A 22,868-nucleotide genomic window follows, 5' to 3' on the forward strand; every position below is an offset into this window, starting at 1 on the left:
CAATTCAATACATTCAAAGAAAAACTAGTGTATCATTAAATGTATAATAAGATGCAAAATATTTTAGAGATTTCAAAAAACTTTTCAAATATCAAGTTGAACAATTGAAAAATAATGAAAATTGTTTTAGCAAATAATAGAGTTTTTCATATAGAACAAAAATGAAGTATTAAAGAATAAAAGATAAATTTTTATATTACATAGTAAAAAAAGATTTAAGTTATTAAACACTTAAATTAAGAGTTAAAAAAATACACAATAAATAAAATATTAAAAAGAAATAAAAATATTTAAATTTCCGTTTATATCAATTTAAAGAAAAGGATTTTATTGATACAATTTATATTATATTGAATTTATATTATATTGAGATCAAATATGGAGAAAAAAAACAATTAAGCCTTATTTATAATTGAAGACAGCAACACATCGTCTTTAATTTTGAATGGTTAATATCAATGACGCCATTAAATTAACCTATGGTTTATAGTTATTAGCGAAATACAGAAAACTTACTGAACTCATAGGTAATAAAAGCAGTAGCAACAGGAGCAGAAAACTCTGCAGACTAGGGATTACACATTTATTCAGATGAAAAATTCACCCAGGCTATGTTAAATTCTTGCAGTGGAAATGTTGAAACAACCTGATCTATATTCAAGGGTCAGTTGAAAATATCATTATATACATGTTCCTTTTTGTCTGGGATAAAAGAAGACATGAGGAACTAGATGAGTACAACTGGTGCAAGGTTGCGAAGGTCATCTTCCATTTGACACCATATAACACTGCATGAGCCATGTCTGAGAGGCTTAGATTACTTCTGTTGACTATTTTCCAATGGCATATGGTGGTAACTTCACAATTCTAGTCAACAAACTTTGTAGTTGTACATTAAAGTATGTAATAGCAAGGTATGAGTAAACTGACTGTACACGAAGAACCATAAGAAAAGGTGTGAAAGGGATGTAACAGGTGAAAAACTGTTACAGGATTATTATATATACAGAATATATTTGGAGCACAGAGAAAATACTATATGAGCATCCAAACTTTGTCAACCAGGAAACAGCTTGATATAGTTTGTGATCTGCTCCCGGCATATAGGACACCTTGATAATTTTGATCCACAGTCTCTGCAAGTCTGCAGAAGAATTGATTACACGATAGTGATCATGTGTAAATGTGAAAAGAAAAAAGGGAGAACTGTTTTAAAGAACTCACCATGTGTCCACATCCAAAGGCCAAGTCCTTGTCATTGAAGAGGCATACAGAACAAATCTACATTTAAAATCAGAGATGACTTTAAACTTTAGAAAGACAGGTCTAGAAGAGTTTTAGATATAGCCATGCTAAAAACTGAGGACATACACTTTTCTAACTTCTTTCTCTCTTTAGTCATCTGAACAAAATTCCAGATATGGGTAAGTTGTGTCGTCTTGACACGACTTTATTGTGAAAAACTCGTGTTGCACAACTTCAATGCATAGCATTTGTAAGCTGAAGTCGTATCAAGGTAGCACAACTTTAGTTTAGCGCATTTTAAACTAAAGCCATTTCATGATGAGACGACTATAGTTTAATTTTAGTAGAATTCGTGTTAGAGTGACGCTAGTAAAGTATAATATTAGTAGAAGTCGTGTTAGGTAACATGACTTTAGTTTAAAGTCGTGTCACCTTAACACGACTTCAACTTTAGAAATGATTTAGAAATGATTTGAACTTGTCGTACCATCTTCTTTAGTGAAGTCGTGTCATCTTGGCATGTATACCCACTTTAGAAATTTTTTCCAAATCTCTCCATTTAGGTAATTTTTCTAAAAAAATTGTCCCAATTTCAAGTTAACTACTTGGTTTATTATCCAACATTATTGATGCCAATCTAATTGCAGACTCAATGACATTCATTTAGAATTTATACAGAGGAAAACCTGTAAAGCTTTGAGTCTACTTGAACATGATTCAACAATGAACATGACTGTCTAAAACACCTCCTTTATGTTAACATAGGCTATGCTAAGGTATGTAATAGGCAAGCCAAAAGGGCAAAGAAACACACATAATGCAAAGCGAAAGAGATGTTCACCTTATAATCTGACGTTCTGATTTTCCTATAAAGATCACTGAGTTTTTCCTGAGAACAATTCAGTAGTGAAAACTATAAGATCCAGACAATCTGCACCTAACTAAAATGCTTTGATTTGGAACCAACCAACGGAATAATTGACATATCAGTAAGTACCTCAGCAATTGCAGCTCTAGATTCAGCAAATACAAGATCTCTGCGAAAATTCTCCTTAAGATGTTGGGAATGCTCTCTCTCTTCTTGTATCTCCTGTCTTACTGCTTCAACTTCTTTCATGGCTATTTTTGCAGCTTCATGATTCTTGCCAGATTCCACTGTAAGACGTTGAGCACGTCTATACTCTTCTTGCAGTACTTTCTTCAAGTCAGCACATTCACTCTATACATAAACAATAACTATGAGCAATATTTTTGAACAAAGACATGTAGCTTTCGTTCATCAGTCAATGAAAACTACAGATAAGGAACTAGCAAGAGGATAAAATACAGAAACAATTTCTTAAGTGTTTTAGTACTATTCTTCTCCAATCAAATTTGCAGTTTCATCTTAGAAAATATATGTTGATATTTAATGAAATACCGTTATGTTTCAGATTATTGAAATGCAACTTCAGTTCTGATCAAAGAAACACCGAAGATGTTTAAGGAACTGCATACAAGTTATATTGGTTGAAACATTTTAAAAAGATCAACACAGAAAGAAAGAAAGAAAGAAAGAAAGAAAGAAAACAGGCCTCTAAACATTGTACATGTTCTTCTAGCTTTCTCTTCTCCGCATTGCTTTCTTGCACTTCATTCTGTGTGGTAGTTAAATTAACACAAATAGATTGATGCAGAAAAAAAATGCAAAACCATCAAGCACTCAAAAGTGAAAACTGAATTGGTCAAATCCAAGACCTGCAAGTGGTTTAGCCTTTTATATAAACTATGAATCACTTGGTAAGCTTTCTTTTCTGCATCTGATATTGATTCTTTTTCCTTCTTCAACACAAGCATCTGTAAAAGGGAAAAAGAAGGAAATGTTGTCCTAAAATGTCTCAATTGCTTGGACAATGCTCAATTTTCTTGGGACATGTCACCTATTAAGTACCTGGTAGTTTGATTGTTTTTTGAGGCTTTGAAATTTTTCTCTCTCAGAATTTGCTAGACTCTTCCACTCATCAACTTCTGATTGTAATAATAAAGTCTCATTCCTTACAATAGCCAACAAAAGAAAATACTAAGTTTGATGTTTTCATACAAGTAAAAAACAACAGACATCAAGAAGGAATGAAAAATATTTACCTAGACTTTGCTACTTCGTCCTCAAGATATAATAACACTCTGTTGGTAGGATCCTACATTATAACATACATTTTGTCACAACTAATTATTTCAGACACTCATTCACATTTTCTTTCAAGCACACTTTCTTCTATGGTTGAAATGCATGTAGGTCCCTCTAGAAAAGAGACCTGGTAAGACCCTGTTTGGATAAAATTCTTTATAAATTCTTAAAAGTGAATCTAAATGAAAAAGCTTTTATAAATCAACTTATATTATGAAAGAAAATTATTTTCATTTCATTTTTGTTTTTCTCCTTCTAAAGTTTATAAAGAAATTTATCTAAAGAGGGCTAAATGCAGAATTAGAGTTACATATTTACTGGCGCTTGGCATTAATCTCACCTTATAGGAGAAAGTGTGACAGAAATAGAGTAAGAGTTTTATTGTTATTTTTCCACAATTGTGTCAATGGTACCTCTGATACTTCAGTCGGAGACATCAAACTTTTGCTTCCTGCTGCAACAGCCAAATAAAGACAGAACTGTAACAATTGATGAAGGATTGGAATTGTACATACAATGTAATTAACCAATTTGGAAAATGTTTCTGATCAATCTTGGCAAAGTGAAGAAAAGTTAGTTTAAAAGGTGAAAGGAATTAAACCTGGATGACACTCCAAAGAAAGGGTACCAAATGATTGAATATTATCTTCTTCTTCATATGAATTCTGGAGCATTCCAACCTGTGAGGAAAGTGGCTACAATATCATCAACTGTAACATCATCATCAACGTTTGAGAATTATAAAATATCTATAAACATGATTACATAATTTCTTATCCTAATCTTCACATTATGAACATGTTAGATGAGAGACACTTTCATTGAACTAAGAATTACCTATTTCCCTACAACTTTATCCATTAAAAAATCTCATTACCATTATATATATAAAAACTGGGGGTTTGACACTTTTAACAAGTTGGACAGAGAAAAATATCAGTTAACCAAAAGTTCATATGACCAACCCCACCACCATCTCCAATATTTTTTTCGTCTCTAACAAAATGTTAACTTCATAAATCTTTCTCCATCACTTTTGTTTTCCATAATACTTAAGTTGACATCTCCATGTCGGCTTCAAGGAGTAAAATTACATGTTCGTGGGGTCTTTCTGTTGGAGCTGAATCCACCCTTGCATTGCAGTCCACTTTATGCCTTTTCCAGTCCATGATCAAGCACTTCACTGAGCTGAAAGAAAAAGAAAGGAAAAACAAAAAACTGATAACCCAGCAACTGCATGAAGCTGGAACTGGAATTAATGTAAACAGTTTTCCTGCATCCATGCAATCAGTGAATCAGAACTGTTAAATTATGTATGTGTTTGAAAATGTCAGACATTCTCTAATAAATAGTTATCTGTGTTCGTCATATGATGATTTTAGAATAAAAAACATCACAGGATTGATCAAAGTAACTACTAATGACATTACAGTGAGTTAAAAATTGGAAAGTTTAAGACTAACCAGTATTGCACAGCTTTGCATCGTGAACATCTTGTGGTACTTGGCTTAGCACATAGTTTACAGCCATTCAAATTGTTAACATGGTTACCACTGGAAACTTTCACTGCCATATCTGATTCTGGACTCCACAGAACTCCATCTTCAACAGTGGCAGCATTAGAGGCACTCTCCTGACAGAACTCTTATTAATTAGCACTAACATTCTTAACCAAAGATAAAATGGATATTTTTTTTTATAAATTACAAGTTTGAAATTGGAATTAAGTCTAGCTAAACACTATGAAGTGAGTTAACCTATTTATATGCTTCATTTTAGTTATATCTCTACCATGTTGGATTTCCAACACCCTTTGACACATTTTAAATTAGATATTTGTAATAAGCATAATAACTCTTCTTATTTCAATAATAATATTGTTAGGATAAAATCACCATACATTTAAAAATATTATTAGCTTTTTAAAATATGAAATTTCGTTACAATTCTATTTGGATGGTGGAAGAAGTATTTAAACATACTTCAACCCTTAAATGACGTGAAACTATTGAATAGAAATAATTAATAACCATTCATTCAATAGGGTGATAGCAAGGTTCCTCTAAATCTTCTTAGGACAAAATATTTTTGCATGAACTTAAAATTTTCACTTAAATGATTCATACATCATAAATCTTTTATAAAAGGTGCTGTATAAATTTTATTTACATATTTTATTTTAATGATATTTCCATGCCTGAGATCTCATACATATTATATATATTTACACACACAAACTTCTAATCACAATTTCTCTTCTATATAATGTGGTAGAGTTTATAGAGAATTGCTTTAATTAGAATTTTTAATATTTTATAAAACATTTTTTTTTTCAAATATTTCATGAAATTTTAAAAATTTATAGAAAGATTCACACAAAACTCATTTTATTATAATATTTTTATAGAAAATTCACAAAAGAAAGTCCACAAAATAACAAAAACATAATAATATTTGAATTTCGACACACCCAAAAGTGAAATTTTAAATGACTCCGACAACATATTATATTTAAGTCAATTCTCCAACGTGGAACAACAGGGTTCTAATAATATATAAAAGTTTATGTCTTAAAAATTCAACTTATGTAAAGTTAATTTTGCATCATACTAATATATAATATAATTTGAACTCATCTATAGGAGATGTCGAAATTTCAATAGTCTACAAATTGAAACTTTAATTACAATAATTATTAAAACAAACTTTAAACTTGCATCGTTAGTTTCTTTTGTCATTAATACAAGTTATTTACATTTTTTTTTAAAAGTATGATTAATAAATCTAGTTCAAGACTCTGAATCAGAAGTATGATTTAAATTTAATTGAGTCTTTTTAACTTTATTTGTTTAGTTTATGGTTTAAATGAGTCTTAGATCTTCTTTTTAAAGTTATAATAATTATAGTTTAAAAAATAGAAGTGCAAATGTTTTAAATATTATTAGAGTTACTAGATTTGATTTAACATATGGTTCATTTTGGAGTTTTAAAATAGTTTTAATACATTTTTTGTCGTTACAAGATATAAACTCTATCGATTATAAATCTTTCTTTATTCTCTTGGATTCAATTTTAAAGAAGAATTTTTCTTTTTAATTATATTTATAATATTATCTTCAGAGTGAGTATGATTAGTTAAAATTGTCTCACTATTTTAATTTTAATCAGACAAAAAATTTCAATCGAAATAATTATATTCTCTCTTCTTCCATATTTCACCTATTTTTCACATGGTTGGTTTCAAATCATTTATGCCAATTTTTATAAAACACACTCATTCATGACTTTGTGTCTAACCTATATTATAGATATACAAAATGTGCAATTATAAATTATGAAAAATAAATAGATATAATCAAATGAATTAACCACTTTTTATTTTATTCTTCCACTTTGTCATTTTTTTTTTTGTATTATTTCTACCTTTATGATGACGTATGCAGTATGGTTGTACTCATTTTTATTTTAAACTACAAGTCATTTGGTTGACTTGCTTTGTTTTCCTTACCGATTAATTAGTAATACTGGAATATGCAAGTTGAATAATTGTTAGGGAAGTTTTTCAACTTGACTCATCATTTAACATTATTGAGGAGGACAAATACTACTAATTAAGATAGGATTTTTTTTTTTTTTAACTTCCAATTATTCTAATTATTTCTGCATTTTTAAGGTATAAACACTTCTAAAAATGAACAATGAATGTTAATAATAAATATGTGTGTAAAGGGTATTTTTCATGATTTATGTGAAATTAACTAATATATTTGAATTTTTTTTTTGAATTTTTGATAAGGTTCATATATTGTTACTTTAAAATACACTGGTTTTGACGTTTTAAAATATATTTAAGAGCATCATCATTGTATTTTAAATGATGAGCAAAAGAAAACATCAAAAAATCAACAGGGAATCTGGACGCTTAATCTATCTATAAACTTCTCTCTTTTTGAAATTATTTTAGTTTGATATGCAATTTGTGAGCTGTGAATTCAACTTGCATTTATAACAATATTATATATAACGATCTAACCAAACAAAGCCGTTGAAAATTGACATTAAACACAAACAGTTCTGAAAGAAACCTTACCATTTCAGAATTCTCAACAACCTCCTCTGAGGTTCTTTCATTATCAGTTGTTTTTGCTTTATCTGCTGCAATCTTTGATTCATAGCATTCATATTTATGAATTGATCTCCAATGTATAATTTGGCATTCCATAGAGCTAACGAAGAATTAAAAAAATCACTTCAGATGCAGATTCATAAAATCTTATAATTTATTAACATTTTTTTTGTGGGCTAATTTCTGCAGACAATTTTTTTTTATTAAATTGTCACATATATATGTAGTCTATCAATTACATGTTGTATTGTTAAATTTGCAAACTCTAACTTGCTAACCAAGAACCATCCTTATTAATTAAAAAATATAATTTAACTGTTAATCACTAAACTACTTTTTGTATTAAAATCACTGAATCTGCAACTAAGATATTGTGACGTGGTCTTTAGTTAAAAATCTTATAAATAAATCAGTTTAATTTCTTGTGTATCCAGTCTAAAGATTTTTACATTTCTATGAGAATTAGAATTAGTCTTAAATATAATTTAAAAATATTTAATCCTCTAACTATCAATTTTTGAATTAAGGTTGTTTTTTTTTTCAAAACAATGTGATTTAATCTAATGTTTAAACAAAATAATAATGATAATAATAAAGATGCTGAGAATAGCATAATTAAAAAAATAAGTCTTACAACATCATAACATATAAGAGAATTTGATATATATTTTCTAGTTCTTGATCATGTGCCACTTACTATACTTCATTCAACTATTTATTGAGTTCCACAGGTTTCATATATCTAAACCTATCTGGAAAAGTATCACTTGAATTTACTAAAACGGTTCAAAATAAAATTGAAAACTATCTCTGCATCAAAGGGAGAATATATATACTAAATTAACAAAGTTACTGTTGAAAGACAAAATGAACATTTAAAAAGATAAATGGCCAAAATATATTTTAACCAAACTTTAATGAATTTATCATATTGTGAGATACTAGATGATATAGGAAAAAAAATTAGAATATTGAAATTTAATTAAAAAAAAAAAACAGATGTAACCATTTGACAGTTCTTACCAATATCTAGCAGACTTGCAGCGAGAGCACCTTGTGGTAGTGAAATTTCCACAAAAGGCACAGCCACCGTGTCTCCTCCCATCACCGCCGCCGGACACGGTGGTCCGGTGAGAATCCTCCTGATCAAAGTAACGGTCTAACTGACCATTGGGGTGTTCCTGCTCTCTCTCCCAGGACTCATAAAAGTTGTCGAATTCATCCAACTCATCAACCTCATTTACACTGTGATTGCTTTCTCTGTCTTCGGCTAACTGATACAACAGACAACAGAATCCAATCACAAGTGTGAGGAACAATATCTGAAGCCAAGTTTTGATATTATGATCAGAAATTGATGCTCCCTTTTCTCCCAAACCAAGCAACCCCAGAAGCCAATTCCGGTCCAATGATGCACCAGAAGCAGGCATCTACCCAAATTCCAAAACTTGTTGGAGAGGGTGAAAGCAAAAACCAAAAGGGCTAATTAGCTATATGATGAGAAGAAATGGAAGGAGCCTTGTAATGTTGGATGAATAGGAAGACCTTTTATAAGTCATTTTGTTTACCTTTCTTTACTTGCATGATTTTCCATGTTGTTTCAGGGAGTTGTTTACTTTGATTTGTTTAATGCTGAAAGTGTAATTACGTAGAAGAAAGAATAGAGAGTGGGAAGTATAAAAATGAATAATATGAGTTAAGTGTATTTGAAAGTGAAAATTTTCTGAGGTTGAATTGGGGTGCATGTGGGGACCACAGACCAAAGACCAAATCCAAAATCCTATTTTAACTTGGTTTGGAAGCTAAAGGGGAAATTGAGAAGGCAATTGTGGTGATTCAACTTTGACTCAAACTGCATAATAATATAGCAGTTGTCTTCACCTAGAGTTTTGTATTTATGGCATTTGTCTTCATGGACAATTTCTTGGCATACTCTTGTTTTGTGATAGATAAGGTATACTTTAAGATTTGGAACCACTATGTGTCATGTCTTCGTTACTAACTGCAGTGTGGTCCCTCTTTTGTTTTCTTATTCTTTTCAAATTGAAAGGGATGAAACCAACCAAAATTAGCTACAGCAGCACAGCAAGATGTGAAAGAGAGAAATTGTAGCATTCAACAAAAACATTTTACTTTTCTTTTTTTCATCTTAAAGCTTCGCCTGAAGTCTTTTAGTAGACTCAATAGTTTCGGTTTGTTTTAAAGATTCTTTTTTTCTTTAATACGTGTCACTTCACAATTAATTTTGAAAGCTATTTTGTGTTAGGATTATCTACGAAAAGATTTATTTGGAGACAAATATCAAAATGAGACATGTATCCAAAATATTAAAATAATCACTTAACGAGTCTTTAATCTCTATACACTACTTAATTTTTTATTTTTATCTAATGTAAAATTTATACTAACATTTTCAATATTTTATCAATAAAAAAATAAATTTTATATTTGTATAAAGAGATAAAGATTAAAAAATAAAATAATGATAAAAGTGTTGATCTATAACGTATAGATCAACATATAGAATGGTTTTCGTATAGATAATTATAATTTTTTTTAAGTACGATAAAATTTTAATATAAATTTAGTGTAATTATCCCATAATTTATTTTATTTTATTTTATAAACATCAATGTTTAACATAAACTTATTTAAAGTATAAAGTATAAATAAAACATTTTTGGGTGATAAAATAATAATACCTAAAGAAAGACATGAAATATACAAGTTTAAATATCATTTAATTTTTTAACTTTAAACATTGCATATGAGAGTGGGTTACAAATGTAAGAACTGAAAATGAATTAGAAAGTTAATAGGGTAATTAAGTTAATGAAACCAGAAATTTTACATTTAAAATCTCATTTTCAGACATCATCACTAGTACAAAATGTGTTTTTAAACTCGCACAATAGACTTCTCTTTACACCAAACCGCGGTCTATTCAGACACGGTGGCAGTTCCGTAATTAACGAGACCTTATATGCCTCGGTTCAGACTAGACCGATGCCAAAAGGGCTACTACTTCGATTGTGAAAGCAACCGGTGCCTAATTAGTGGTTTCTGACACGATTTCTGACGCGGTTAAGAGAAACCCGAGGTGGAAGGGGTATACTACATCGGTTGGTAAGAAGGACCGAAGCGTATAAGCGTCTACTACCTCAGGCCCAAGAAGGACCGAGGCATATAAGCCTCTTATTTCCCCAAATTTTTTCCCCAAATTGAAGGAAAACCTAGCCCCCTCGCTCTCGCTCTCGCCTCCCTCCCCTCACTCTCGCCTCCCTCGCTCTCGCCTCCCTCCCCTCGGTCTTGCCTCCCTCGCTCTCGCCTCCCTCCCCTCGATCTCGCCTCCCTCGTTGTCGCCTCCCTCCCCTTGGTCTCGCCTCCCTCGCTGTCGCCTCCCTCCCCTCGGTCTCGCCTCCCTCGCTGTCGCCTCCCCTCGCTGTCGCCTCCCGTCGCTCTCGCCTCCCGTCGCTCTCTCGCTGGCTTTCTCTCTCGCTCCGTCGCTCTCTCGCTGGCTTTCTCTCTCGCTCCGTTGCTCTCTCGCTGGCTCGCTCCGTCGCTCTCTCGGTCTCGCTCTCTCGCTCTCTCGCTCTCTCGCTCTCTCGCTCTCTCGCTCTCTCGCTCTCTCGCTCCGTCGCTCTCTCGCTCTCTTGCTCCGTCAATGGTGGCGGCGGTGATAGTGGTGGTGGTGGTGGTCAGATTAGGGTTTTTCTGATGTTGATGGTGGTGGTGCGAATTAGGGTTTGAATCTAAGATTTTGTTTTGATTTGTTTTACTTGCTTCCTTTGTACGTTTGTTTGGTCTGGTTTTGAATCTGGTTTTGATCAAGTTCATTGGAGGTGCCCTTAACTTTGTCAAGGAGACCGACCCCGAGGCACCAAAATTAAAATCCTGTGTTAATTTGCCATCATTTTCAAACCAAGCTAATGTGCTCAGATCTGCAAAAGGGGTGAGGGTTGTGGAGAAAAATGAAGAGCTGGTTTTGCTTAATCGAGTTCTCTCCTTGTTCAAAGTTTCTTATTTGTGTAATTTGCAACGAAGATGTGAACTCTCTGGGCAAGTTAGTGTGTAATGTGTTAGTGAAAATTAACTAAGGTAGATTATTTGTGTGCATGTTTTCAGTCTTTGAAATTACGTTGAGCATAATAACGCTCGTTTGTGATTATTATCTGTGCTACTGCTAGAATACTCTATGACAGTCTAGGAAAATCATAACGAAAAAAAATAAAAAAAAGACCCTATTGCCTCGGTTCAGCCTCCAACAGAGGCAGTAGAGGGAGAGGAACAATTTTGGTTCTAATAACCGAGGCCGAATCATACCATTTTTTGTCTCGTTTCGAAACCGAGGCAAAAAGTCTACCACTTTTTACCTCGCCTGAATATGCCTCGGTTCAGCAACCGGTGCCTATCAGCGAAAATAACCGGTGCCATTTCCTTTAACTGTACTAGTGCATGGTTCATTAACCAAACCCCATTCTCTCTCTAAAAACTCAGCTCTTCTTTTTCTTTGCCTTCTCTCTACCACATCTCTGCCTTCTCTCTTTAATCTCTTTTCACTGAGCCAGTGGATTTCTGATTAGGTGACGCTCAAACGTCCGCGACGTAGAGGGCTTCACAATTGTCCGATTCATTTTGGGTCCTAGGCTAGTAAGTCCCTGCATGCACTTCTTCTTTGTTCTTGAACCTAACACATGCAATCTCTGTTAGTTGCATGTAATTAGAAGCGTACTTCTTCCTATTTCTGTCAAACTCTAGCTCTAAGAGCTGTTCTTAATCACTAAGTGGTGGTGTGTAGGGTGTTATCTAGGTTTCTCACAACTCGAGGTACTGTTAGGGCATTCCAGTGAGTTGTGCTATTCAACTCCAAGGTAAGGGGAGCTAGGTTTTCTTAAAATTTATTGTTATGAAATGTGAAAATGTGTTGATCTTTGTGTCACCATGTTGTTTGGGTTGAAATTATTTTTTTTTTAGATTTTCTGTATGAACTGAACTGTATGCTGGAAATTTGTGACTGTGGATTTGGTTGGGCTGAGGTGATATTTGAAATTTGATATGTTTAAGGTGTGGGTCATATTAAAAAGAGGGTTCAGATGGAAGGTAAGGGAGTATACACTGTGTTGAGTGAACTATTAGGATTTTAGGTCATTTTGAGAGGAAATGAGGTAGTAATTTTTGGCACTAGAGGTCTTGTGTGTTCTTGTGCTGTTTGAATAACTCAGATAGGTTAATTTTGACTTGTTAAGAACCTCAAACTGGTCTAAAACGAGTTACAAGTACTAGAATTGGATTTGGGTCCCTAAGTTGTTGATTTTGGTGTTCTAGAGTAGAAATTGAGTCTAAATCACCTTAGAATCGTAGTAGGAACGTTTATAATCATCTAAACAAGTTCAATTAGGTGTAAAACAAGAATTAAGGGTGTTAGAAATGGGGAAAAGGCCTAGAAATGATTCTGTAGAATTTGCGTTCTACAAATGACGTAGAGTCGCTATGCGAGCTGTCTCGCATAGCGAGTCCATGTAGAGAGTGTTCATTGTCTGGGTCATTCGTTGTGTGAGCTGGTGCGCTATGCGAATGACTGGAGAGTGTTGCTCTTTGTCTGGTGATTCGCATAGCGAATCTAGTCACTGTGCTACTGGTGGTGGCCTGGAGTCACTGCCATTTTAATTCAAAAGGCGAGAGGGGCACAAAGCGAAGAGGTTTGAGGGTGTGCTCTCTATTTAAGCCCTCACATAGTGATATGGGTGCGCTATGCGAGAAGACCTTAGGCTTGTAGCCTCAGCGAGTTAATTCGCCTTGCGAATTAATTGGGTGTGTTGTGCGAGGGACATGAGGTATAACACCACAGCGAATTAATTCGCCTTGCGAGCGAGGGTGCGCTATGCGAGGAGATCCTGTCTCACCTTGGGAATGGTGTGTGCTGAGCGAATCCTTTGAGTCCAAATTTCTCTTTTGCTCTTGTTTTTGTTGAATTAAGTGTGTGGAATGATTGGAATGCATAGTATGATGGTGGTAATGTAATTATAGTGAAAGTATGTGAATGTATGAGACATGTTTGGTGGTTGAAAATAACAAGTGTGGTTATTGGACGTAATTCCATGATCTTCAAGGAGAGGATCCATGGTGGTGCCCTTGGTGTGTTTTAGAATGATTTGCATGGTAGTTCAGTCTTGGGAGTTATCCTAAAACTACAATGGTCAATCATTCTCAGGTAGAGAGGATTGAACCATGTCGTGAGTAGTAGCAGGAGGTCTTAGTCTTGGGTGCTTCCAGTATGACCCAAGGTGAGTGATAACAGACTAACCTCGTGAGTGTGGTAGGGTGAAACCCATTGGTAATGACTTTGCAAAGCAGTAGAAGCCACCATGAGTGCATGACCCGTCATAGCTCGACAATCATTCTAAGTCTGGACGAGTCAAGTGTAAAGTGTAAAGTGTAAAAAGTGGTGTTGTATGGTTCATTTGATTTTGAATTAAACTTGCACGTTGTATGTGATTGTTATAACATGATTTTTGTATATCTAGCTCACCCTTGCTTCTATGTTTGCGTTTTGCTTGGGTATGATTTTCTTTTGCAATGATCATCCACTTGGATGTGAGCAAAGGTGGATGAGGTGCCTCTGGAGCAGGCTTTGGAGGAGATGATGTTGCTGCTTAGTTTGTTTAGGAATTTCTTAATTAAGTTCTATTGTTTTGAAATACTCTGTTAAATAGGAAGTTTTTAAATTATGACTTATTTTAAATGACTATAAGCTTAACAACTTATTTGCAAGTCTACTCTAACTGTTCTCTTATATTAAAATATGGACCTACTACATTATATTTTTATATAATCTGGGGCGTTACAACAAAAACAATTGAAATGTTATACTTGCACACACTAAATATAATATCGTACTATAAATATGTAAGTTATATTTAAAAAAATATATTGTTATTTTATTTTAATTTTTCTTTAAATTCTTATTTCTTGTTATTTTATAAATATTTATATCAAATTTTGTGCATGTTAGTATTTTAATTTAATTTGGTAATTTTACAAGATTTTTAAATATATGACTAGAGAATGTGAATAGACTATATAAATTTAAACAAATCAACCAAATAACATAATTTCTCTCCTTTTTTATATACATATGTAGCCTCTTCTTGCATCTTTCTTATTCAAAAATTTATCGTTTCATATTTTTTGAATTGTACAATTTAATATTTAAGAATCATCTTCGAATTGTGCACAAGTCAAAATAACTTATAAAAATTGAAGAGATTAAGAAAAAAAAACTGTTTTTGAATTGCACCATCAAAAGTATTTTTGACTTTCAAATTATATAATCCAAAAGTTTTTTTTAAAGAAAAAAGTTACTTTCATATAAATATAAAGAAAAAAATATTTTTGTTTTTCAGCTTCCACATTCTATAAATCAATTTCGATTTTTGGACGGTATAATTTGGAAGTTATTTTTTATTTCTAGATCATATAATTTAAAATTCAAAAATAATTTTTAACTGTCAAATTAAACCATCACTAGTGAAAAATTGGTGAATTACATCATATGATTTACATCCAATTAAAAAGAATCATATTTTAAAAAAATACAGGAACATTTTTAAACATATAGTTGTTTTACGTCTGACTTTTTTATAGTTAGACATAAAAAAATCTTATTTACATTGGAGGTGTAGGTATGATGTAAATAATATTTTTACGTTTGACAACAATAAGTTTGACATAAACAAATTCTTAATTCTTAAAATTGTTCAGTACAACTTTTCTTTCTCATTTCTTTTGTCCTAATACGTTTTGAACTTATTTACAAGTTTATTATTGTATTTTATATTATGATTGATGTTCATAACTCCGTCATAATACGTTTTGAAATTATTTACAAGTTTGTCACCTCGTTGCATATTATGACTAGTTTTCATAACTATGTCATAATATGTCTTAAGTTTATTACAATTTTGTCACCGGTCAACCTATTATGACTGGTGGTTAACTTTGCATAATAGGTCGTCATAGAATGTTATTTTTCCACTAGTGTTACTTCCTCGAGAACCTACATGAGACTTATTTATTTTTCGATTATGATCCTCGGTGTGGTGAGACTTCATTGGTGAGCAAAACAATTTATTTCTTCATGTTTTGAGGGTGGTTTCTAGTGGAGAGTGGTTATCTTCGATCATTTGTGTTTTGCATTATGGTTAGTTGTCTAAACCTCCACTTTGTTCACATTGGAATCGTGATTATTTTTCAAGGATTTCATAATATATTTGTTTGTTATTGGTGGTTTTTTGTGGTAGTTACTCCGATTGCATTAAAGTTTTTGTTGGTCAAGTGGGTCATTGAGATATGTGTTTTATATGTTCATGGTTATTGTTAAGATCATAATCATGAGAATATAATAATGTCTCCCTCATTTTACATGTTATTGTCATTTATATCTCAAATATGTAAAACAAAATCATTACAATTTATATTTTTCTATATTTTAAGTTCTACCTTTAAATCAAAATCAGTTATTTTTTAAAATAAACACCAAACTTTTACACAACATAAATTTATGTGATCTACTGAAATAAGAAACTAAAAATATAAAACATAAATAATATCTTCTATAATAATAAATCTAGAAAAATCATTTCTAACTTTAGAATTACACAAAAAATTATCACTAGTGCAGAAAAGAATTTTTATATCGATTTAAAAAGGCTTTCTATACAAGTTTCAGAACCAATATAGGAGCATGAGATATAAAAAGTTTTTACCTTTCTATACCAGTTCCAGAACTTGTATAAAAAATGTCACTTTCCATACTTGTTCCAACCACAATCGACATAAAAAAGTGTCACCTTCTTGTATTCTCACATTCTCCATCCAGAGATAATCCATTAACTCACTTCTTACATCAATCTCCAAAGTAATCGACAAAAAACTATGTATTTGACAAATCCCCAAAATAATCCATGAAAAGCAATCTATATGAGAATCGAGAAGAGGAAGAAGAAGTAGCATCATCATTTTAACAATATTTATATTTCTATTTATCCTTTTAAATAGGCTTACTTGGTTTTACATACACATGGATGAAACACAAAAAAGAAGTAGCCGATGAAACCACACAAAATAATTTTGTTTTTTTTATTTAAGAACAATAGAAGAAAAAAAAAAGAAAAACTTGGTCTGGTATTTGGCAACATATTGGTTGATGAGAGAGAGGGCATTGTTGGTGACCTAAGCAACATTTTATGTCCTTGATGTTTCCATTCAGTGCCTTTTCGGCAAAGCCTCGCCTCACGTACTCTCATCAGTAACCACAAAGCTCACCCAAGTCTCCCACAAGTACCTGAAGTCCTACCCATTCACTATGCAGAACTTCAACTCTTTCAGCTACCATGACAACCGATTCATGTTATCTTAGATTTCCTCTACCCAGTCTTCTAGGCGTCCTCGTAGACGATAACGAAGCTCTTCATGAATGATAGTGGCGTACACCGAGAGCCACTCCATGTAGAGGGCGAGATATTGGGTGGCACTACATGAGGGCTTTATGAAGTTGGTGAGGTTGAAGGCGCTAAAGAAACTCTGGAGGGTGTAAAGGAAAACCCAAAAGTTCGCCAAAATGGTTGGGAAGAAGTTAGAATTTAGGGATTGAAGTTAAAAAATGGTGAAATTGGATTGAAAAAGGAAAGTTATAGAAAATAATGATAAGCAATCTTAAAGTGGTACTAATTTTAGAACAAATTCACTTCAAGAAGAAGGGTATGATACAAGACTATCTCTTGAACATAAATGAGAAGAGCTTGAAAAAGAACATTTGCAATTCAAAGGATATATGACAAAGTCAAAGATCAAGACACATCTCCTTAAATCTTATAATGTTCCATGAAGGAGAAAACCTAAAGATCATGAAGATCATGAGCATAATTGAAGAATAATTTAGGAAATTAAATAAACTGTAATTTTATTTTAATTTTACATAATGTTAAATTCGCTAGACAAGTCAGTTTGTGTTTGTTGTGTGAATGGGTCTCGCTAAACGAAAGTCTGCGTCTCTAATTTTCGTTATCTGTTATTTTTATATGTTTTGGGCTTTGGGATTTATTTTTAGGGTTTATAAGTTTTCTTAAACTTATGTATGTATTTATAGAGGTACCAAAAGATTATGTAAACACTTTTGAGTCATATTATATGCATTTACATTCTTTGATAAATGATTATCTTGGTTATTGGATTAAAACTCTGATTCTTATCAAAGATTAATATCTTTGTGATGAATCTTCACTTGACTTATCAATCTATTAGTGAGTTCCCATCCTTGTCTTGCATTATTCTCTTATTTATTTTTGTTGTACCTCTTGAGGATTCAAATTCACAAGTGATCGTACTCTTTTCTAAACAAGATCGTATCAACTCTAAGCTCCAATTGAATTGTAACATCTTGCAATGTTATTGTGCATTCAATAGTGATTAAATGAAATGTATGGGTCACGGGCCTCCACCCCTCCACCAAAGTTGTGACTAACCCATAGTCTACCTTTAAATTTCTCAACTTCGCAACACCTCTAAACCCGACTTCCTCTATTACGACAACTACCAGAGGGTGTGGTTTCAAGCATGGAATGACAAGACAACGAAACAATGCTTCCCTTTGCATCCTAAATATTCAATTAACAATACCATTTAATTTAAATATCATAACTTAAAATATAATACCAATGGAATTAACATACCATCAAAGCAATATAGAAAGCTCAGTGTTGTTCTTGTCTCCATAACAACATTTTCATAACTATCTTTGTTGAATTCAAATTCATACTATTGCAGATAATGTCTTCTCTGATTTTGGTAACAATTATGTAACAACCTTGTACATATACAGACATTCATTAGGTGTGTCAAATCTCAATCATGGACATTCATCGTCACTAGACCCATTTAGTGAGGATGAGAATGACATCTTCACCCGAGACACAGATGATGAAGAATAAAACTTAGACTTCTTCCTCATACAACAAAAACAAAATCTTCATGTGTCTCTTCCATACAACTCGCCCCAACACTTCCAACTCTGTGAAAATTTTCCCCAACATTTACACCAGCAGTATCTTAATGCATATGACCATTATTCATTCCAGCATGACACATTCGAGCATGCACCTAGTACATTAACCCAGGGAATGAGGTTCTAAACAAAGGAACAAGTCATAGGTTGTTTAAACATATTTCACATCACAAACCATTGCACATACAAAACCACACAATTGAAAACAACAAGATTAAGGGTGCAATGTGTCCACCATCAATGTCTGTTGAAGTGTCAAGCGATCCTTCGAATAAGAGATCAAGTATGAGAAATAAGAAAAATCAAAAGGGCTCACACTTGTGCCATACAACTCATTACATAAAATCACAACAACTTGGGATCACACATCATTTCCCAACACATTTGTGAGATGATTGAATCTGATCCATCCACAACAATTGCAATAATCATTGCTTCCATCATGACCTCAATGGGCTACAGAACAACGTACATAAAGGCTTAGTTGTCCAAACAACAAGCAATTGAACATGCATACGAGAACCAAAAGAATTGTTCAATAAATTAACATGAGTAATGTAAGAAACACAAAAGTTTCTTCCCGGTTTCATATACTGACTCAAAACACAGTCAATTACTGATGGAGAGAAGGTATTGCAAAACCAACAACATTTTATAAGACTTTTCTAGACCTTCAAACCATGCATTGATGGATTTCCCCATTGCAAACTGTTGGTGCAATTGTACAAACCTTCCTCCATGGCAAATATAGGGGCATTCTTCTAGTGGTTGTAGCACAAGATGAGCAGAACAACATTCTCCCTATTACTTTTGCAATAATTGAAGGTGAAACAACATAAAATTCTTTTTTTTTCTTAAAACCTTAAGAGACATGTTACACGTTAACAAAACTTGTGCTTAACTTTGGATCGTCACAACTCCATCAATGCAACATTCAATAGACCGAAAAGTAGATGGACTAAAGAATATTGTGTGCACATGTATTGTTTCGACACATTGCACAATATTTCACCCATAGATTTAGGAGTCCATTTCTAAAAAAAGAACTTGTGAAATGGATAAGAACTTCAAATTCTAAAGTATTTTATTCAACTTTATGTCATCTTTCATTATTCTTCATCCAATTTAACAAGTATTATTTTTTTAATTACATTTCTAACATACGCAATAACAGAGCCGTGATGAAACTATTACTACAATATCATAAAGGAATTTGGCCAAATTCCAAGATATCAATTGCACTTGCGTATGATCAAGGTAGAAAATAGGGTCACATCACAACTAATCTGGCTAAATCAATTAATTCAGTCTTGAAGAAAACAAGAAAGTTATCAATCTCCTCCATAGTATTGGCCCCACACACCAAATGCAACAACTTCTTCACAGAAAGAGCAAAGCACATAACTACAATGATAATTGTTGGTCGTGTATATTATGAAAATGCCATCAAGGTCCTAAGAGATGGTTATTCAAAATCAAACACCCATAGGATAATTGAATTTGATAGAAATACGACAAGATTTGAACTAGAGGAGACCCCAAGAGAAATACATTCTACGGGTAAATTTTTAGTCAAGTTGGATGAATTTTGGTATGATTGTGGAAAGTTTCAAAAAATTCATCTATTGTGTTCTCGTGTCTTAGCAGCTTGCAAACATGCTCATCACAACTTCAACATGTACATTAATCCACTATATAAGTTGGATGTTGTCATGCAAGTGTATGATCATATGTTTGGGGAGCTAAGTTATGAATGATATTGGCCATCATACCCAGACCCACAACTTTGGCCAAATTTAGCCACAAGAAGGAGCGCAAAGGATTGGCCCAAATCATCTAAAATCAGGATTTAGATGAACATCAAGGAAGAAAGACACCTAGGAAAATGCTCATATTGTTAAACACCAGGTCACACAAGAAATCATTATCCTCGTAACCCTGACATTAAAGGGTCTACATCTCATCATTAATTGTATTAAACCTTTTTATTATCTTTCATCCATTCAATTGAATTTTTTTCACTTTTACCTTCTGAATTTGAATAGACTTATCTAAATAAATTAATAACAAAATTTGATAAAAATACTTTTCTATTCAAAATTTTAATACCATTATTTTCTAATAAAGAAACACTACTTAATTTTTAATAATTAATTTGTAAAATAATCCAAAACTTTATTTTTTTTCGTAGAAAACTAACAACTATTTTTTACCAACATTTCTTAAGTTTTAATTCTTTAAATTTTTTCAAAAACTGAAAATATGGAAAATGTATAAGTTTATGGTTAAATAATTTCTATGTTTTAACATTTTTATTTCTTTCGTATTCAAATTTTATCAAATATCCTTATACACTTATTTTTTAGTTAAATATGTTTTTGGTTCCTCAATTTTCAATAAAAATTAGAATTAGTTCTTCTTCGAAACTTTGAATTAATTTACTTTTCCATTTTTAGAAATAGGTGCATTTAGTCTTCCATAGCTAGAATTGTGAATTGTATGTATTTAGTCATTTAACCCAATTTTGTTAAGTTTATTTGATGATTCAAACGCGTTTCTCAATTAACATTAAAATGAAAATGTTAATTGAGAAACACATTTAAAATACCAAATAAACTTAACAAAATTTAATTAAAATGATTAAATCCTCATTTTTCTAAAGTTGAATGATAAAATTGAGTCAAAGTTTTAAAAAAAATCATTGTAATTTTCATTTAACCAAAAGCATATTTAACCCTTTATTTTTTTTTTCATTCTTTCATATTTCAATTGTTTCTTGTTGAAAGTTTCACATCGACTAGAGATAAGGTGATCACGGTTGATTTACCGTTATCTGTGATGCAATTTTGATACTAAATCAACTCTCTTTGAATGTGAAGCTTGTTTAAACTTTTGTTTTTGCTTGAATTTTGTGAATAAGTTAGTCAAGGTTATACTTAATGATTTTTTTTACTAATTGCCTCAATTTTGTAGGTTATTGGCATGTTTTGGAAGAGGAGCAAAGTATCAAGAAGTTGGAACCCAAAAAGGACAGTAGAAGCACTAGAATAGAAGATTGCAGAAGGCTCAAGGACGCTTGGTTGCCCTTTTTTAGGGCCTTGGGCGCTTGTTGCCACGCAATCACGCCTGGTTGCCCTCTTCAGGGGCCTTCAGCGCTAGTGGTCACGCAAGGACGCTTGCTTGCCCTCTTTTAGGGCGCTCAACGGAGAAGGTCACGCAACCATGCTTGGTTGCCCTTCTCTAGGGCGCTGAGCGCTAGTTACACTCATCGCAGGACGCCTGGTTGCCCTCAACCAGGGCGCTGAGCGCCACTCTTCCCGCAGTTCCTCCTGCTTGCCCTTATTTAGGGCGCTGAGCACTGGCGACGTGGGCCTATGTGATACTTTGGATCTATTTAAGGGTTTTAACACATTAGGGTTCACATAAACACTATTTTCGACCCTTTGGAGGAAGATTGGGCATGCGAGAGCTTTCCTTTTCTCTTTCTAGGGTTTCCATCTCATTTACATTCTTCCATTGTAAGCCAAGGTTCCCCATGACAATGGAGAGCTAAATTCATTTGTTGTTGGAGAAAGATGTAACCTCTGAACTTCATGTATTTAAACATGTTTTATAAATATTTTATGCTTCTTTCATTGAATGTTAGTGATTTTCTCCTATTCTTAATGCTTGTTATGTTTTGGACATTCATAGCTTGATGATTGAATTTCTTTGTTATTGGGAAATACTTAGGAACCATGATCTGGAGGATTTCACCTAAAGGAAATATTATCTAGGGATAGAAATAGGACGTTTAGTTGTTTTAAGCTTCTTTTCTTAATGCGAAATTGGTTATTAAGGTTTTCAAGGGATTGTTGTCTAATAATCAAGGCTAGGCTTTTTATGCCAAGAGATTGGGTTCTAAGTAATTTTGAAAGTGACATTAGCATTCCAATGAAGAAGTTAAGTTCTAATATGCATGAAAGTAAAATAGGTGAAATCTAACCCCAACAACATCATCATCTCAATACCATTCATACATTCTTGTTTTAGCTTCAAAAGATCAATTTTTCATTCAAGTTATTATGTTTACTTTTATTGTATTCAAATTTCATTGAATGGAATCATTCTTTAGTCTTAATTAGTTAAGGTATTATACGATTGTTTAGTGTCACGATTTGGAAAACGATACTTGGTTTTACCATTTTATATTACTTGATACGATTTGGTAAACTTGCCAATGAGTTAACATAAGGTCAATTTATAATATATAAGTGGGTGCAAACCTT

At 32.6% G+C, this 22,868-nt stretch overlaps 1 protein-coding gene and 1 pseudogene across 9 annotated transcripts; both read right to left on the minus strand.

Annotated features, from left to right (window-relative positions):
• Positions 1 to 528: 528 nt before the first annotated feature.
• On the minus strand, positions 529 to 9,085 carry LOC124831086 (uncharacterized). Of its 9 annotated transcripts, none has more exons than XM_047304977.2 (14): positions 8,562 to 9,074; positions 7,503 to 7,638; positions 4,876 to 5,045; positions 4,507 to 4,600; positions 4,014 to 4,092; positions 3,826 to 3,863; positions 3,370 to 3,422; positions 3,176 to 3,278; positions 2,983 to 3,081; positions 2,820 to 2,882; positions 2,243 to 2,464; positions 2,087 to 2,134; positions 1,225 to 1,281; positions 529 to 1,144 (listed from the first exon to the last, which is right to left on the minus strand). In XM_047304977.2, exons 1-14 carry the CDS (start codon positions 8,966 to 8,968, stop codon positions 1,058 to 1,060), a joined length of 1,656 nt encoding a protein of 551 aa, XP_047160933.1. In that variant the 5' UTR covers positions 8,969 to 9,074; the 3' UTR covers positions 529 to 1,057. The 9 variants fall into 9 exon arrangements, 8 of the variants coding, with proteins under 8 accessions (XP_047160933.1, XP_087955702.1, XP_047160932.1 ...); XM_088099576.1 differs by having other exon boundaries at positions 2,835 to 2,882; positions 3,826 to 3,866; XM_047304976.2 differs by having other exon boundaries at positions 3,826 to 3,866.
• A 7,591-nt stretch (positions 9,086 to 16,676) lies between these two features.
• LOC148192335 (21 kDa protein-like) lies at positions 16,677 to 19,340 on the minus strand (annotated as a pseudogene).
• Positions 19,341 to 22,868: the final 3,528 nt, after the last annotated feature.

This window comes from Vigna umbellata, chromosome 9 (assembly GCF_029865625.1).
Source record: "Vigna umbellata cultivar VRB3 chromosome 9, Vumbellata_1.0, whole genome shotgun sequence".
NCBI lineage: Eukaryota > Viridiplantae > Streptophyta > Magnoliopsida > Fabales > Fabaceae > Vigna > Vigna umbellata.

Bases quoted from the DNA above. Each gene is read 5' to 3' on its own strand.
- LOC124831086 (XM_047304976.2), bottom strand. From the start codon at position 8,968: ATGCCTGCTTCTGGTGCATCATTGGACCGGAATTGGCTTCTGGGGTTG. The intron at 5,046-7,502 runs GTAAGGTTTCTT...GAGTTCTGTCAG, and splicing joins TTGTTGAGAATTCTGAAATG to GAGAGTGCCTCTAATGCTGC. The intron at 3,279-3,369 runs GTAAATATTTTT...GGCTATTGTAAG, and splicing joins GACGAAGTAGCAAAGTCTAG to GAATGAGACTTTATTATTAC.